Raw genomic sequence first — 20,094 nt, 5'->3', positions numbered from 1 at the left:
AAAGAAGAGATGAATATACCTGTAGGATGATTAACGTGTTGGAATAATATACAGATGTTAAAATGATACCACAGAGGATTAAAATCACTGCAGTGACGGTTGTATAAAGGTTTAAAGTCTCGCTGCAGTGATGTGACTCTGACTTTATCAAAGAAAGTGTTGTTTAAGGTGGACGCTGTCACTGCCAGCGATTACACAACCTGTTAAGGCGATACGCCCAGAAAACATGTTGTGTGTCCCAGATTTGAAGCTCTGAATACGAAGGAGACATGAGGTGACGTCAAACGGCGTCCTGTTGACAGGAAGTGTGTGTGGTGTGGGGGAGGGAGGGATGGAGGGAGGGAGGGGGGGGGGGGGGCTTACCTGTCCCTGAACTACCTTAAGATGAGACGATTAGTCGATCAATCGGCAACAGTTTTGATAAACGCCGAGTTGTTTGATCTATAAAACATCAGAAAATGACTGAAGATGTTTACAGGTGTAGTTTTAGCCGCTAAAACAAAAAGATACAGCAGCTGTTAGACACATGAAGCAAAAAGAGTGAAATCAAGACGACGAGTGAGCCAATAAAAGTGAGAGTCAGGTGGTCCGGAGAGGAATGTGGTTTAATTAAAGTGAAGGGGAAGATTTGATCTCTCCACCTGCAGGTTTAGTTAGATCCTGATGACATTATTCAGAGAAGAAGGAGAAGAAGAAGAAGAAGAAGGAGGCATTCCCATAACTCTCCCAGCGGTCAGTCACAGGCCAGGCCGGGGGGAATCGCAGCAAACATAAAACAGCGTGGGGTGAGAAATTTATAAAAATCCACCCTTGTTTTTTGGCCGAAGCACAAAGTGGAACTGAAACAGAGACGGGTGTCTTATCTCTGCTAATCCAAACATGAGAATCTGACCTCCTGATGCAACCCTGTCTTTGAAAAATGATGATTATACACTTTATTTTGAAGGAAACATCCTCTCCAGAAGTCATCGGGACGAGGTCAGGGCGGATGGTGGCTGCACAGATCTAAGTGCTGACTCCATATTTCACCTTCTTTAGCAAACTTTAAAACTGCTATAATCTATATTTTTTATAATATTTGTGGCTCGTATTGATGAACCTACAGAGAATTATCAGCAACTCTGCAGCTCCTCTCGTCTTTACGGAGCTTTATAACGAGTCTCAGCTCGTTGTTTATCTGTCCGGCTGCAACTTTACTGTTTTGCTTCACTCTCAGTCGTCTTATAGCGTCGTTTTTGGCTGCAGCATCCAGCTGTTTTCAGAGAAAAAGCTCTAAAAAGCCACTGTACACTACCTGCTCAGCACCAAACGGCAAACAGACACAGTTAGCTGTAGACTAGCTGGTGAACATTGTGGAACATTTAGCAGCTAAAGAGCCAGATATTTCCCTCAGGAGTTGGTAGAGAGCAAAAACAGAGCTAAAAGAGAGTGAATATTGGACTTAAATTCACCAGGTGGACAGAAACACGACTCCAAATGAATGATAAAGTTGCTCCGTAACTGCTGGATGTGGAAATAAGCAACTGTTTAACATATCAGCTTAAAAGGTGATGATGTGTCTGTGGTGTGTTCACTGCTCGTTTCTGATGAAAACTGAGTGCTTGAACAGAACAATATAAACAATCATAATGTCGTTTCAGCATTGTCGGAAAAAATTCTGCAAATATGTTCATCAAAAAAGTTATGTTGATTAAAATAAAGGGTGACAACTCAGCGAGCTCTGATGAAGACCATGAGATGCAGCTGAAAGTCCTGGAAAAAAGATAATAATCGGAATCAGAGTTCAGATTCTTCTGATTATAAAAGGTCAAGAATGAATCTTCATGCTCAGGTATTCGCTGATGCAAACCTGCAGTTTATAAACCTCATTTTTAGAAGATAAAGTTCTTTGATGGATATAAAGAAACTGAATTTTAGACTGATGTTGATGATCGAACGCTGCTGACAGAGAAAATCTGTTTGCTGACTGATGATTGTGTCAAATTTAACCGTTTTATAGGAAAGTGTTTTTGAATTCCTGGAAGGAAAAGGAGACGTTTCCGGAGGCTGATTTACTTCTTTAAGGGACAGAGTTTCATCTGGCATATTGACTCTTATTATAAACTCAAGCCTTTCGGGCCTCCGGAGACGTCTCCTTGTCCTCGATGAAACCCCTCTGGGATCCAGCTCTTTCATAATCAAGCAGACATCTTCTTTTTTTTTTACTCGTAGGCCGAACTCTCTACATTTAGAACCATCTGTCTGTATCCGTCTGTCGTCCTGAGCGCTCCGAATGATCCGACAGCATCCTGTAGATTACTGCTTTCTTCTGGAGAGACCTCTTGATCTAAGAAGTTTACTTTCACTAATTACATAACCATGCCTATTGAGCAGTAGCACTATATCAGCATACTTAATACCCAGTTCAAAGTAAAGTCAATGAGCTGATCCATACTGGGGCGGTGCACCGGCAGCAGCTGAGGGGAAACAGACGTACGGCTCAGAGGGAGTAGAAGAAGAAAAGTATCATAAAGTAATGCAAAAGTATTGGGAGGAAACGCAATGATCCTCCATACCTTCTGATGACAAAATGTGCTTAAATCATAAAACACAGACTTAAATTAAAATGTAAAACACGGAACTTGAGAAAAATAAAGTGGAATCTGGGAAAAATTCAGATGGATTTCACAGGGTCCCACTTATCCTGTCTTACTCTTGAGCTTTGTGTCATTTGTGACAAAAAACTCATCAGTTTGGGCAAAATTGAACCTGCATTTTTCATTTGTACAACAGTAACTCAAAAAATCTATGTTCTTCCTGATGTTATTTAAGTTTCAAAACATTTGTTTGGTCACACATTTCCCCAAAATCATCTTCAGATTAAGTTTGTTTATGTGGCATGATAAACAAACTTGAGAACAAGTTTGAGAACAGCTGTAAAAAAACACAACTTCCAAGTTCTTCCTCTTAATTTGAAGGTGGATTCTCCTATTCTTTTTTTTTATTTTTTATGTGAAACTCTCAGTGTGACTGTGCGATCGAGGATTTTCTGGGCCACAAAATGTCTGACTCGAGGCGGAGGGTTTGCAGGCTGCCGTCCAGCCCTGCAGACACATGAATCGCTCTCTTTATGCGGTCGTGTTCGATGACCTCGCTCTGCTTGTCATTCACTCCCATTTCCATACTGAAGACGGAGGCGGGAGGAGGGGAAACAAGGAAACAAGACGCATGACTTGACAAAGAGGCGAGTTTTCTTTTAATGTCAGGAGCTGCATGAATTTGCGTCGCTGGACACGACGAAGCTGGACGATGAAATTCAACCGGGTTGTGTTCTCTTTCTATGCCGCCTGGTTTAAATATTTATGATGCACATAATGTGTTTCTAAGAGAATAAGTAGAACTTTTAATTAAAAGTTCAGAAAGTCTCAAAGTTCCCTCCTCAGTCTTCATCTCTTTTTACTTATTTAAATCCAGCAAGTGTTTAATAATTCATCAGTTTGATCAGACAGAGATAAAGTAAACGTACAGCTGCCGTGTAAAGTTATTCAAACCTCTGCTGATCTGGAGACAGACACACAGGTAACTTCAGAGGTTTAAGAGATGAGCAGCGGCCAGACAAACACAGAAAACTTTGACTTTTGGATGAAAGTTTCACTGCAGCAGATACGTTTAATCTGCCGCCTAAAACTAAACGGGAGCTTAAATGGTTTAAGTTGAATTTAGTTGCAGAATTTCTCAAGTTCTTAACAACAAAACACATCCAGAGCGACACATGAAGAGTTTCCTGATCTGACGCCTCCGTCAGCAGGACGACGTCATCTGTCTGTCTTCCAAAAAAAGCCCAAGATGACGTCCTAAAATGTTTTGTTTTGTCCACAACCCAAATATATTCAGTTTACTGTCATAGAGGACTAAAGAAACAGGAAAATATTCACATTTGAGAAGCTGGAATCAGATAATTTTAGCATTTTTATCTCAAAAAAATGACTCAAAATGATAAATCTGTTATCAAAATAGTTGCAATTTTCTGTTAAACAACTAATTGATTAATCAACTAATTGATTAACAGACTAAAGTGGAACAAAAGTAAATATTTTAAAATAACATTTATACATTCAGTTGCTTTCCCACCTTTTAAGTCCTTACCTGTGTGTGATTTACAGTTCGGTGTCTAAAGGATGAACCGATTTTATGTTCCCGCTCTGCTGACTCTCCGATCGCCGCCCGTCTGTTTTTATGGCGTTGACATCACGCAGCTGTCAGTCTCCGTGTTTTACAGCCTGCTGACAGCAGCGACAGCTAAATATGTTCAAGTCAGCCAGAAGAGTGACGGGCCAACAAAAACACCAAATACGACATTCGGATTCGGTTCCCTTGTGGCTCTGAAAGCAGGAGACGCTTAGCAACATCCTGATTTTTTTTATGTTGTGACCTCTGACCTCTGACCATCTTACTGCTGGTGCTTTGTAATGTGGTTAATCAAGGAACTGAAGCTACTTCTGCACTCATTGTTGAAAGCAAAAGAAAAATAAAAGCATTTTTTGCTTGAAAAATGAATGCATTGGCTGATAATGCAGACATTAGTGGCCGTGAGAGGATGAATTTGGATCATTTTCAGGATACCTCCAATACCCCAACGTCTTGTCCTGGCGGAGGGATTCCTCCTGTGTTGTTCTTCCTGAGGTTTCTTCCATTTTTTCCCCCCAGTTTTTTAGGGCGTTTTTCCTTATTTGAACCAAGGGTCTAAGGACAGAGGATGATTTATTGTCATATAGATTGTAAAACTCCCTGAAGCAAATTTGTGATTCGTGATACTGGGCTATAAAATTGACTTCTCCACCCCATTAGGTCAAAGTTAATGCTTCATGTCTTGTGTTGGGTTGAGTTACCACAAATTTTTATCTCTTTTCCCTTTAAACTTACAGCACAGGACCACCTTATCTTTATTCTGGTTTCTACTACAGAGCTAAACAGGGCCAGCACTCACTGAATAACCTGGTTTGACCTGGATTTTAAGGTTTTATGGGAGTATAAACTGTAGTCTTATTCTCAGAATGATTCGGTTGAAATTTTTTGACCATTTCGTGTATTTATTTTAAGTTATTTATTTTATTGATTTTTCTTTTACTTTTATGGGGACAAAAATATGTCCTTGGCGTTTATACATCCATCCTTCCATCTCTCTATTGGATTATGGAGATGTTATTTATGGGCGGGCGGCCAGTTCCACTCTCAAACCTTTGGATGCAGTATATCACTCCGCATTAAGATTAATTACTGGAGATAGTTATGGGAAACACCATTGTCTATTTTACCAAAAAACTGGCCTGCCTCCTCTGTCAACAAGAAGGGATTAGCATTTGTTCCTTTTTTTTCCCTTTTTATTTACAGAGCTATTTTACAAAAGCACCCCCCCCCCCCCCCCCCCCCATCCCCCCTTCACATCTCTCAGCTCTGCTGTCTTGGAACTAGTTCAAAACTAGTTCAAAACGTGCCTGTTTGGAGCAGGGTGACGTCTGGGCTCTGGTATTGCTGCTTCAACGCATAGAAAATGAATACTGTTGTGAAATGTGAATGTGTATACAGACCAATAATATGAAAGAAACTGATGTTCTTTTCGGTTCTTAGATTGTTTTTTTTCTGTGCATTGAGTTTGGATATGTTTGCTCCGAAGATTTGTACTTTGTCTGTAGTGGCGCTTCACAATTGCCACGGTTTCGGAGCATATGAAACAAACTGGTTTTGAACAGTCCGTTGCTCCTTTTTATGTGCGTAAATACATTCATTGTGTATTGGGCTCTGAGCGCTTCCAAAACGCGGGTGACCCATGCTCAACCATGTACCTGAACGCCTCGTGTGGAGTCACTCACTGATGATCTGCTAAATGTGCTGCTAACGCTACGCTTTCTGTCTAGACACGGGGTCACGGGGAGTGTCCATTCTCGATTAAAAGCTCTGTTTTCGCTGTTTACTCTTCTCTCTTTAGACCACTTTTCTCTAACTTGTGTCCCGCCGCGTCTCTGTTCTCTGCCTGATGTGCTGGAGTCAGTCGGCAGAGCCCTGAAGCTCCGCCCTGCCCCTGCACGGAGTGGCTGATCGCCGGTTTATTCAAAGTTTATTAATATTAAATGTATTGTGTGTCCAAATTGAACCAAATTTGACACTGCACTCCATTGGGTCCCCAGTCATACACCCGCAGAGTGTGGAGTCGATCAAATGAACGGTTTAAGAGATACGTGAAGGACACACATACAGACATACAGACAGAGAGTCCTTCCTTTAGTAGATAGATGTTGGTAGCCATTGAACCCGCTCACAGACATGGCTCACCCTGCAAGTACCAAAAAATCATACAGAGTTAGGAAGATCTGCTTTTTGTTAGTGCGCCCCACATACTTGGAATATGCTTCAGAAAAACTTCAAGTTGACCTCATTAATACCGCTGAGTGAGTCCCCAGGTTTAATTGCCAATTTTATTGATTGTAATTGTTATTGCTTTTAATCTTTTAATTATTCTTACTTTTTATTTATTATTTGTCTCATTGTCCATTCCTGCACTTTAACCTTTTAAGCATTGTTAATTTTACCTTGCTTTTAATTGATGTAGCCATGTATTCTTCCTTTATTGCTAGCTCCTCGCTCCCAACAATCATATAGAAATATACCATAAAAAGGTCAATGTATGAAGTCTGAGCTGCATAGACAGTGATATCCTTGACATTTACTGCAGCTGTGTGAAGAGTAAAGAAGGTGTAGGAAATGTGGCCAATTGTGGACCACTGCATGTGTCTGGTTTCACTTGATATGGTTTATATTAAGTTAACGAATACCAGGATGCCTCCTCATTGAGAAACATGTTCAGCCTGTCAGATGGATTTCAGAGATACTGAAATCCAGGTTGTCGGACAAGTTTGTATAATAATAACATCATAATATCATAATCCTGTCGTGCAGTCTGACTTTCTAACACTCAAGTAACTTTAACACCTGTAAGTAATTAACATGAAATGAACTTTAAAACCAGCCCACAGAGACTCTAATTGCTGCTGTGTTTATAGTTTCACAGTCTGCAGAGCTCAGATTAGCATCAGGCTGGATTCAGACTAAAAATAACCGAGAGAAAACAACCATAACTCACCATTAACATGGAAAAATCCATTATTAACAAGACAATGTGGCTGGGTTAGAAGACGAAGAGTGTTCAGTGTAGTGCTTGTGTGGCCCATAAGGGGTTTCAACAGACTATATTATAGAGCAAAACACTAAAGCACAGTAGTTTCCCATTTTTAAACTTACAGACATTGTGAGGATAATTGTTATTTGTACCAGTGGCATAACCAGAGATTACTATATGTGTGTCTGTGCTGCTATAGTAAAAGGTCAGCAGAGGGTGCTTGGAGTTTAGCTGTCAACATGCATCGCTTTTGCGGCATACAGTGAAGTTCAAAGGTCAGAGTGAGAGCTAGTGCTTGAACAGCATGTAAACATGCCTGCAAATGTCACCTCTGACCTGTTAGATGCTGGTTTGTTCGTTGCTCTTCAAAGTCCCTTCTAGCAACACGCAGTCTGTCCATGACTTGTAGCTACAGCAGTTTGTTTACTGTTTCTTAGTTCATACGGTGTGACACAGGTAGCCTGCCCGCAGCTGTCAATCAAACACAGACACCGACACGCCCCTCCAGCTGTTTTCAATCGAACACAGACAATGACATGCCACTCTAGTGAATGTCAATCGAACACAGACACCAACACGCCCCTCCATCTGCTGTCAATCAAACACAGACACCGACACGCCCCTCCAGCTGCTGTCAATCAAGCACAGACACCAACACGCCCCTCCAGCTGCTGTCAATCAAACACAGACACCAACACGCCCCTCCAGCTGCTGTCAATCAAACACAGACAATGACATGCCACTCCAGTGAATGTCAATCAAACACAGACACCAACACGCCCCTCCAGCTGCTGTCAATCAGATTCAGACACCAACACGCCCCTCCATCTGCTGTGGAAGTTTGTGGTATGATCAGTTCTTGTAGGTAGGGAGGTGCATATCTGTTGATGGATTTGTACGTGACTAGCAGGACTTTGTAGTCAATCCTGAAGGAGACAGGGAGTCAGTGCAATGAAAACAGAATTGGTATTACTCATGCATGTTCCTGTTCCTGTTCGGAACAAGCCGATTGCTTGGCCTCCGGTATTGCTACTTCAGCACATAGAAAAATGAATACAGTTGACGTGAGGTGAACGAGTACATACACCAACAACATGAAAAAAACTAACATGCTATTATACAAAGCACTCTAATAGTAAATAAATGTTCTTTTCTCATTTCAAGTAGCCTAAAATAAGGGCTGCATTGAAAAAATTAAAAAATGTGCATCTCAAAAAGTGGATCGATCGTGTTGGGGTCTTAGATTGTTTATTTTCTGTGCCTTCAGTTTGGATTTGAGTGGGTATGTTTGCTCCAAAGATCTGTGCTTTGTCTGTAGTGGTGCTTCACAATCGCCCCGATCTCGGAACATATGAGACAAACCGGTTTTGAGCGGCCCATGGAAGTATTTGCTCCGTTTCACACGCGTAACTGCAGTCATTCTGTATTGGAGCTGCAGGGTCACATCAACACACTGTTCCTTTGAGCTGCCAAACATGTTTTCTGGACCTCAGCCTTTCAAAACCATTTTGGGCTTTCTGTGGAAACAAGGTGGTTTTCAGGTCTTTTTAATCCCAGGACACGAGTAACAGCAGCTGTGTTGAGTAACAGCGCACTCAGAAAGCAAAAATGTGTTGAGCTAAAACAAGAGTTGTTATTCCTCATTATACAGATGTGAGCTGAAATGCCAAGAACAATAAACATATACAGTATGGGGATTTTTCCTGCTCATGTTGGAGCTATTAGACCGGTACTGGTTTCTGAAGACTGATGCAGATACTGGTTTTTCTGGGATCGAGCCTGTTGAAAGCTGATATTTCAAGCTAATGGTAAACTGGAATTTTTCAAAATTGTGCAACGTTTTTCCATTAAATGTGTTTTTTTAAGGGTAGAAAAGCTAAAAAGGAACCACTGTAACATTCATATATCATGAATGAATGCTAATATATAATATATGATTGATAATTAACGTATTTCAATATAATTTTACAGAACTCAATTATGACAAACCTAAAATTGACCCTGATATCAAGACAATTTGTAGGAAAACACCTCGAAACAAATCTGTCTTTTATTATCTGTATTTTATTCTGAAAAGATTTTATCTGTCTTGTGTTAAACTTTTGAGTTTTGTTTGTTTGCGACGCGTCATGAACTACAGATGACGGGCTTTTTATTTTTTAGTCTCTGGTGAGCAGATAAGAGCGTCCAGACCTCCGTCAAGAAAATAAAAGATGAACTCAGGTGTCAGACGGCTGACAGCTTCAAGAAAACACAGCGCTGTACTCTCGTGTCAGTCTCGTCATAATATCTTCATGTGTGAGAGTGATAGACGGGTAGAATCCAAACAGAGCTGATAGGTGAATAAAACATGAAGCAGAGTGTGACCCTGCTGCGTCTGTCCTGCTGTGAAACAGTGAAGGATTCATATCTTTTACTTTTTACTGTTGTGTTGATGTAATTTGCAATCAGGTTCTGCAACAAACTGTTATTTTCATTAACGATTTATCAGATTTTTACAACGAATTGCTCGATTGTTTAATTTTTTAAGTGTCACAAAATCGTGAAAAGTGTACATCGCATTTTTCTAGATTTGTTCACCCACCAAACTCAAAGCGATCGGGGGTTTGATAGCATTTTAAGAAAATAAAATCCACTTATTGAACCTGAATCCTTTCAAATAAACGTATTGATTTATATCAGGTTTACATCTCAACATTTACAGTAACTTAAGGTTGAATTAAATCCAACTTAGAGATGTCTAATAGGCTTTTGCTGGCTGAGAATCAGAAACATTATGTAAGAGGACATATTCTGCACATTTCCAGGTCTGTATTTATATTCTGGGGCTCTACTGAAATATCTTTGCATGATTTACAGTTAAAAACTCCTTATTCATCTTATTCTGGTCCTTTATGCAGCCCCTCAGTTCAGCCTCTGTCTGAAACAGGCTGTTTTAGCTCCTGTCTCTTTAAGGCCCGCCTCCTGATGAGCCCACTCTGTTCTGATTGGTCAGGAAGCTTCCTCCGGCTCCAGAGGCTACGTAAACAACCTATAGTAGCAGGACTTCACTTTTTTTCTACTTCTTTACTCCAAATGTTAACTTCTCAAATACATCCATACATGTTGGAGCCGAATCTGATCAGAACTATGAACGTGAACAACGTGAACAACACATGGAAACACCTTAGCAACAACCTTAGCAACAACCTTAGCAACAAAAGCCTGATATATCTTATTCCTCTGTGCTGTAGTCCTCTGTTGTTGTCCAAAAACAATTAAAAACACATCAGTGAGCAACACCGCTGCACTGGGTGACATGATCCTTCATCATTTGTTCGTGTTAGTTGTTTAGAAACGGCTCCAAAGACTAATAAGCTATTTAATCTATTTCTTACTGATCAACACATCAACAGGAGAGTGTTGATGTTAATATTATGATTTTCAGACGTTTAACAGGTCGATTTCATCCTCATGAGGGCTCTTGTCTCATTAGCAGATACAGTGTCGTGAGTCCGTCACCGTAACGACATTATCGCTGCCTGATGGAGCGATTTGATTGGCTCCCCTGGGGCGTTATCCTCTGGGCCACCACGAGAGCGTAGGTGGTACCCAGTGTGATCCCCAGTCACCTGTTTATCCTGCTACCAGTGGACATAACACAAAAATAATACTATTCTGACAATTGTTTAATTGTTTAATTGTCCAGCCTGTTATTTGTGAGGATTTACTACTTTTCTTTTCAGTATTAATTATAATAAAATTCTGTATTTTTGGATTTTGGACAGTCGGTCAAACAAAACAGAAGAAAACAGGTCGTTTGTAGACATTACCTACAGGTTTAGTAGACTGTGATTGGCACTTTTAACTGTTTAAACATGCTAAACTATCATCTGAAAGTTTGTGTTTGTGTTGGAGCACTGGCACTTTTAGAGTTTCGGTTTGATTTATTAAATCAGTGTAAACAGAGTCCTTTCACTGTCCAGCCACCATCCAGATGGGAGAAAACTCTGAGTTGATCAAAACATTAATGTGTTCATCTGTTCATCCTTCAGTTATTACCGTACACTCACAGCAATAAACCGGAGCAGCGTCGAGTGATTTACTCAGTTTACTTTAGTTTTTTTTTGTCCTGGGTATCGTCTCTGCTGGCCTGTCCTCTCGTTGGAAGTTAGACAGACACAACTCACGGCTGAAAACTCATCACCTCTGCATTTTTGGTTAAAAAAGTAATGTTTTCTTTTTATTATTTATAGAACATTCTGCTAAAAAGATGCTGGAACTGATCATAAATCAAAAACAACGCAGTAAAGCAAAGGGCATGAAGCGCTCTTCATAGGAAAGATGGGAATAAACTTTATTTATTGAGTTTAAAGTTTCATTTTGAACATTTGAAATAGTTGTTTGAAGTTTTTTTTATGTAAGGTCATAAAGTATCAGGTCATTATTGAGGAAATACAAGATGATTTTAGAGTTAATGCTTTATAATGCAGCAATTTAAGTGGCTTTTTTTATACTGTATATTACCATTATCATTATCATAATGTGTTATTTGCTGATATACATTCATATAAATGAGGAAAATAACATTGAAATGCTTTATTTATAACTTACTCCCTTGGATCCTTTGTTTATGTCGATTTTTTCGTGTTATATTGGGAAACAAATGATACATTTAGTGACTTCAGCATGAAAATTGCTGTGTTTTTCCTTACAGACATTAAACAGCTGTGAAAACCACAATAAGCATCTCAACCAGCCTCTGTTATAGCTCATATAGTTCTGTATCGTACTGACTGATGTCGTCTTCCCGCTGCTTCTTCAGGGAGTCCCGTACAGCCGGCGGAGGAGGTGGAAGGTGGAGGCTCCGTCACGTCGTCCCGGTCGTACTGCTGTGGATGACTCTGCACAGGAACGGTAGGAAACCAGTTCAGCCACCATGTTGTTCTGAACAGGAAATGTCAGCAAAGGATGGATTTTTTGGGGGTAAATTACAAACAAGTTGCTCTCACAGCTGTCCAACTCGACAAAGCTGAGTCAATACTTCAAGGCAGAAGTGGAAACTTTTCACTTTGTGGAAATGTAATCGAAATCAATCACAGCGACATCTGCTTGTTCAGCTCTTCCACACATGAAAAAAAACCAAGAAACTTGAAGTTGAAATCAAACTTGGAACGAGACGCGGATGAGTATGCGAGCGTTTAATGTCGCTAAAATAACAGCTAGTCGAATCAAAGCTTTAAATCAAAGTCTGAGCAGAAAGACGGACACAGAGAGGGAGGACGCTTTTTTAAAAGCGAGGACTTTTTTGGAAAGTTAAGACACATTTTGTAAGAAGGGATATTTTTGGAGAGTGAAGACATTTTGAGGACGAGTTAGAGTTTTACACCTGAAGAGAGAGGACTTAAGAAAGGGACTTTTTAGTGAGGACATTTTTTGAATGTGAAGGTAGAATTTTTTTAGGTGAGGATATTTTAAGAGAATTACATCATTGTTTAAAAGTGAGGAACGTTTTAAGAAGGGGAGACATTTTTTTAAAGTGTTTTCAGAATTTGTTTTTGAAAATTTTTGAAAATTCAATTAAAACAAAAAGTTTTTTTTTCATAGAGGGCACATCTTTGGAAAGTGGGAAGATATTAGGTAAGAGGAGATGCTTTTGAAAAGTGAGGACATTTCTTTTAAAGAGCATTTAGAGAGCATTTTGTTAAGAAAGGAGGTTTTCAGAAAGTGAGATTTTTTTTGTTACAGCTCTTCCTTTTTTAAAAGGCAGTTTGAGGGTTTAGACTTTGTTTTAAGAATCAGGTTTAGATTGATCAACTAAGGTTGTTGCATGGTTCAAGTCTCTTGCGTGTGCACCAGAAAACCTCCATACATGTGTCTCAAAACTTTAAACTTTGCACCTGAAACTGCACCGACAAGCCAGTCCTCTAGACAGCCAATAAAGACAAGATCCCGTATATATACATTAACTGTTACAGATATTACACACTAGGCTGCAGAGGAGAATATATTTAATCAACCAGAGTCCTCCTTGTGTGTGTGTGTGTGTGTGTGTGTGTGTGTGTGTGTGTGGCTGCAGAGAACGGTTTGTTGTGTTGCACAAGGCGGGGAACAGAATGCAACGTGCAAGAGATAATGAACACACACACACACATAAACACACACACACATCCTCCCAGCTACCATTAATCAACATGATGTGTGCAGACGGAGCTACAAACAGAAGCCAATCACAGTTCATGTCGACGTGTCCCCGAAAAACAAACAGCTGTGAGAGCAACTTGACAAAAAAACTGAAGAGAAAAATACTTCTTCTGACAAAATAAAGTCATAAAATAATCTGCAGCCCTCAGTGAGACGATGAATGAAGTGAGTGAATAATTAGATATAATGACGTTAGTGTCCACAATTAACATCTTATTATCTGGAGATACTGTGACATTTAATCCTCTATTAGAAAATGAATCTGAGTGAGTGTTTATCTTGATCTAAAGTGGCTACAGGTGCATAATGAGCCCATGATGATCATTTTAATTCTATTATTCAGTGTATGAAATACAGAAAGTTGAATGCTTCAAAGGGCAACTGTGATTTTAATGACAAAAAAACTCAATTGGGTGTAATTTTCTCATCTTTATATGATGATTAAAGCCTGCAAAGTGCTTCTTTAATTAAATTTCACATCATAAAATAGTCGTTAAATGTCTCTTTTGGAGCCAGATATCAGTGGAGGAATAATATAAACTGTTCTGAAGCTGTTATTTTCTGGTTAACATCCATATTTTTTATTTTTTTTTGCCTTCATTCATGTTTTGTTTTTCATGTCATTAATGTGCTATCATGTCTGTTGTTTTCCTGCTGTCGGGTAAAAATGTTGCGTCTCTTACTGGAAGGGAAAGTTAAGGGAATTTTGTGTTACTGTTTGAAAAAAAAAAAAAAAGGTGCATTTTTCAATGGGCATGGGAAAACCGCAGCGCTCGGAGATGCAGCACTTTCATCTGACAGCAGTGATTTATATGATTTCCATCTTTCATTTGTGTCTTTTCTACTTCCCATGTTTCCATATTCCACACACACACACACTTGTTTCCCACTGTCCTTCTTTACTCGTATTTTTCCATCTCTGTGCTCGAGCATGCCTCAGTTTTTTCTTCATGTCATGTGCTTCCATTAACAAAAAAAACCCCTCCCGCTCATCATGTTGCCGAAAAAGTCACAACTCTGCTGTTAGATATCATGATATCATGTCCATCTGGTTTATTCTTTAATCATTTTTTAATCTTTTTTTTATTTATTTTGGAGCCATGCCGCAACACATCGCAGGAATCATGCTTCCATTCATTCTTTAAAATGTTGTTAATCTTTTCAGAGCAGTTATGGGTTTGAACTCTTGTCACAGACCTGTTTTTTTGTACTAAATGTCTGTTGGTGATGTGTAGAAAGTTACAGTTTGTTCTTTGGTGTATATTTCTGACAATAATAAACCAAATGTAGATATTACAAAGTCACACCAGGAAGTTATTTTGGTGTCACAGTCTGTCAGACATCTGACCCGAGTAAAAGTTAAGCCAAATCTGGCACTACAGCGGGTGGTGGAGGCGTGATGTTTGAGGTACCGGTGAGATAATGAAATACGATCCAGGAAGTTGAGTTGCAGTTACAGATTAATGCATTTAAGGATTTATCAGAAGCAGCGGGTTTGTACAACTCATAGACAGGAATTTACAACTCTGGGAAGTTATCAGCTGGTATATCTTTCGTCGTGATGATCGGGAGGTAAACAGCCGACCACGGCGGTCACGTTAGAAAAGTAATCCACCAGGAATGTGTGGTTGTATGATTGGCCGATGCAACGTGGCGTTGGGTTGTGTTCTGGTAAAGAGCCCTATGTGGTCTCCATCCCTGCAGTGTAAACATCACTGCTACGTGTGTTCAATTTGTTCAATTGTTCAATCGATTCTTCATTTACTGCTTCATTTGTTGGTTCGATAATTCGTCCGTTCGTTCAGTCGATCAGTTGTTCGATTTAATTTTTTGTACACTGGATTGTTGTTTGTTTGTTTGTTTGTTGGATCGACTTTCATTAATTAAATACATTGTTTATTGGTTTGTTTGTTGGTGCACACTGTATGTTCACATGATCAATTGTTCATTGATTTGTTTGTTCACATGATTCGTCCATTCATTAGTTTGTGCTCAGTCGGACTGTGTGTGTGTGTGTGTGTGTGTGTGTGTGTGTGCACGAGCACGTGTGTGCGGACAAACTGATGATGTCACAGCAGTGTAAGTGTGTTAATGTATTTGCACGTTTGGGAAGTGAAAAATGCAAAAAAAAAAAAAAAAAAGTTGGTTTTGCCAAAATAACTAAGAAGCAAGTTTCTGCTTGATGAGCTGAAAATGTGCTAAATGCAGCATGAACACACACACACACACACACACACACACACACACACACACACACACACGGTTAATATGTAGTGTTTCATTAAGTGTTTCATTAAGATTTCATTCTCTCTCTGCGGGTGTTCTCATTAAACACTTTTAACACCCGGCCAAAAGTATGTAGACACCTTTCACGTTTCTGGCAACACGTGACAGTGACACCGTTAATGACGAGACAAGTTCTCAATCACATATATGTGGAAGAGATATCGCAGAAGAAGAGGACACAAGATGACATCATTAAAGAGCGTCAGTCAAATCTCCAATGATGGAAAACCATGTCATCATTCACTCTTTTTAAAGATATTTCAACATGTCTTTGTGTTTCTATTCAGTTCTTTTTTGTGCACAAATTGCAGATGCAAATAAAAACAGGTGGAATGGAAACACACTTACCGCCTCCACTCTTCAGACTTTATCACCATCAACGCTGACTGATGAGGTCTGGCTGATGCTGGATGAGGTTGAGGTCAAGTTCTTCCACAGCGAACTGGGAAAACCATTTCTTTATGGAGCTGGTTTTTGTGTGCAGGGAAGTGTCATGTGGAAATAGGAAAGAGAGAGAGAGAAAAAAAAAACAACACACAAAATCTTGGACAAGGGGGGGGGTGTCCACATACTTTTGGCCATGTTGTAGGAGTGTTATGAAAAGAGAACTGGAGGTGGAGAAATAGACAGAAGGCAGAGAGAGATTCTTGGCTGTCGATGTTTTCCACGTTCGAGCCAATAACGCTCATTAAACTGAAAAATTAAAACTCAAACAGAAAGTTAAAGAAACAGAGATAGAAAGAGAGAGAGAGAGAGACAGAGGAAGGGAGGGGAAGTGTGTGTGTGTGTGTGTTTAATGTATTTTCCATACCCTACCAGCAGCCTCAGGCCAAACCGAGCGGTTCACACACACTCGTAAAGTTCCCAGCAGCACCAAACCACAGCACACACACACACACACAAACACACACACACACACACAGAGGTTAGCGGTGTACGCTTTGCTTTTTGGTGACAAGAACATAACCCATATGTGTGTGTGTGTGTTTGTGTGTGTGTGTGTGTGTGTGTGTTGCTGACCAGTAGATAAACTGTAGGTTTTAACGGTACAAGAACAGGAAACTGTAAATGTTTTAGTGTGATGAGAGACGACAGAGGACCAAGAAACTCTGGAGGAACTCAGAAACCGTTTCTCAAACACTGTGAGACTCTCCTTTAAAAAACGTTTGTCTTTATTACGCTCAGAAAGAATAATGTCTTTGAGAAATGAGAGAAAAGTATCTACAGTTTTTTGGACTCGGCACCTGGACGTGAAAGATGAGCGCGTCAGTCCCTCCAGGAATTCGCAGCTTTTTTTGTGATTATTGTGGCTAAAAATGATTTATTTCGCAGCGGCTTTTTCTCAAAAATTGCGACACAACTTTTGATGTTTTATGTGCTCTTTTTGTGGTAAAAATTACGGGAATTGGGGAAAATTGCATGCAAAGGAAAATAATGCAATTTTTTTTTAACTACTACCAATATAATGACTTCCTTCAGTAAAAAGCATACTGCATATCACAGAAACAACAATATATCAGTGGTAATTCTTTTAATTTATTTTTTGAACGAGAACCATGGGCTCAAAGTTATATAAAAAAAGAAAATACTGTACTTGAGTTCCATTTATAGGCTTTTATTAAATAAATTTTCACCTCAACATTAGCACCAAATAAAAGTCAATAATGCTACTAAAATAAATCCATTACCATAAATATATCGTTTCATTTCCAAAGTGCCCATTTTTATGTTTGAGGTGGATTATGTCTGAACAACATCAACTTTTCATTCTTCTGACAAACTGAATTCAAACCAGCTGCAGGCTGCAATGAGACAAGTTACCACGACATGCAATGAGACATTAAGTCCACATCACAAGCAGTCTGTTGATTTCATGCAGAAAAGTTGCAGTAATTTTGCAAAATTTGCAAACTCTCGCAAATACTGCAGAGATTTCTTGAATTTGCGTTAATTATTGCAATCGCAAAATCGCAATTTCATGGAGGAACTGAAATATGTTCTGCACACTGATTGAACTCAGGAACTAAATCTACATTTGGATGAGAAAAGCAGAAACTAAGATTACTGTCTTATACTGGTCCTTTATGCAGCCCCTCAGTTCAGCCTCTGTCTGAAACAGGTTGTTTTAAGCTCCTGTCTCTTTAAGGCCCACCCCCTGATGAGCCCACTCTGCTCTGATTGGTCAGCTTCAGGAAGCTTCCTCCGGCTCCAGAGGCTACATAAACAAATTATAGCAGCAGGATTTGACTTCTTTTTCTCTTTCTTTACTCTAAACGTCAACTTCTAAAATCCATCCGTACATGTTGGAGCTGAATCCGATCTGAAATATGATCGTGGACAACATGAACAACACGTTCAAGCAATCTGACATCATCATGAGGAGGAAGTCGAGGTGACTTTGCAAACAAAGCAGAGCAGGTTGAAGCCTTGACTTTTGACTTGCAGGGAGCATTTTCACATACGTTCACCTCACGTTTCGGAACCCTGACCATGTTTAACATCCAACATCATAACAGGGTATAAATAACAGAAAATCATAAAAAAAAAACATGACATGTCCCCTTAAAAATGATGTCATCTTTGCTGCCACACCATGTATTTTTTATTTATACAGCCCAATTTTACAAATCACAAATTTGTCTCAATGGGGCTTTACAATCTGTACTGCAACACAACATCCTCGATCCTTAGACCCTTGATTCAAATAAGGAAAATCTCCCCAAAAAACCCTTTAACGCGGAAAAAAATGAAAGAAAGCTCAGGATGAGCAACAGAGGATCGATCCTCCTCCCAGGACAGACAAACAGGAAATAGATGTTGTTTACAGAATAAACCAAAGACGCAAAATAACAGAAAAACATTATGGAGAAACAGGATGAATATGTGTGTTCAACCTGCGTTCTCTGTTTTAATTCAGTTGATTCACCATACAGTCTTTCTCATTTACATATTCTTTTGTTTCTGTTGTCAGACAACAGAGTGAGGACAATATTGTCATTTAATTGTGAACCATAAACTCTACCTGTTAATCAGGAATCATTCCCATGATGCTGTGCTGCACTGCTCTGCTGTGTGTTCCGGTTTATTGACTGTTAAACAATCAATCATGGAGAAGATCTGAGGCGATTTAAGTCCAGCTTACATCATCATTTTGCGAAAGCTTGGATTTTATGCACTGAAACACTGTTTTGGGGCGAGAGAAACACAGTTTTAGTCCAGACGGAGGCTTGAAACGGAGAGAAGATGAATATTTACTGCGCTGTGTTGTCGACTTCCCAACTATTTAGCAAAAAAACAGCAAGAGAATCTTTCTTCTGCTCTGTTCACAAGAGTCTGCAGATGCATGTGGTTGATTTCGTGACTTTCAGTGTCCTCCAGTGATTTACACAATATCTCAGAGGCTTTTCCACACAAACAGGAACAAACTTCTGGTGGTAAATTGGACTGATTAGTTGTAATTTGTTGTCTTGTTTTTGGAAAAGTCAATTTTACAGTATGTGCTGTTGTTCAGCTGTAATTCATAAAGTGTTTATCAACCTTTAACAGGAATAATCTTAATTACGGTTGATTACATTCAGACCACAAAGAATCACTGCGAGCCTCGACGGTTTTCCATCTGAGGTTTGAAAGCATCGGTGCAATTTAGCAAACAGAGAATGAGCAGAAAAAACATTTTGTGCATCCAAATATGTCATGAAGTTTGTTTCCATCCACCTGTTTTTATGCATCAATTTGTGAATAAAAAAAAAAACCCTGAGTGGAAACACGGGGAAACGGGACAAAAAGTCAAAACACCATAAAAAAAAAATTGTTTCCTAATTGTGTAAAAGTAACTGTGTGGATAAAAAGCAAATATAAACAGACTTAGTGAATAAATGATGATGTACATGAAGACTTAAACACATGACTGAAGAGCTGATGAAACTAATACATGAAACAAACAGAAATGTCATATTTCCATGACACTTTCCACATGATTTTCCATTTCTTGAGCTTTGACTGATGCTCTTTTCCCCCATTAAGTTCTCTTCTTCTGCAGTATTTTTAATGGCACCAACTGGAGAATTTGCGCCTGTTTATCTCCTGATAGTCACAGTAGACGATGGATTTTTCTGGAAATTTCGTTAGAATTTGTGTTACATTTGGATGAAAGCTTCACCCTGTGACACACATCCTCCTGTGCTGGATGCAAGTTGCCAAAGACAAAGATTATTAAAGACACAAAGCAGTATTTTGATTATATTATAGTATATTTTTATAATTGCAAATATAAATGAATAAAAAGAGAAGTTTAATAGTCAGAAAACTTGTGTAACAAACCAGACACAAAACAAAAACACTGCTACGTGGGAGGAAAATTGATTATCTGAGACTAAGATGATCATTTACGGTCATTTATCTTGATTTTTGACAACTTTCTACTTTCATGGCAGCGAAAGCGAGTTCAATTAAGCTGAGTGCTGAGACTGAAG

General features: G+C 39.3%; 1 protein-coding gene across 10 annotated transcripts in view; it reads left to right on the top strand.

Annotated features, from left to right (window-relative positions):
- The window catches only part of adgrg6 (adhesion G protein-coupled receptor G6), a 129,552-nt gene that overhangs the window by 4,759 nt on the left and 104,699 nt on the right, over positions 1–20,094 (top strand). For all 10 annotated transcript variants that reach the window (XR_010924442.1, XR_010924441.1, XM_067572433.1 and 7 more), the window contains exon 2: positions 11,958–12,049. Coding sequence is in view for 8 of the 10 variants with exons in the window: in XM_067572433.1 (XP_067428534.1) it covers positions 11,958–12,049 (92 nt within the window). In the remaining 2 variants the exon portion in view is untranslated. The remainder of the gene's footprint in view (positions 1–11,957; positions 12,050–20,094) is intronic.

Source organism: Thunnus thynnus, chromosome 18 (assembly GCF_963924715.1).
Source record: "Thunnus thynnus chromosome 18, fThuThy2.1, whole genome shotgun sequence".
Classification (NCBI taxonomy): domain Eukaryota; kingdom Metazoa; phylum Chordata; class Actinopteri; order Scombriformes; family Scombridae; genus Thunnus; species Thunnus thynnus.
Note: the sequence above shows the minus strand (reverse complement) of the source record. Positions and strands in the feature narration are given on the sequence as shown.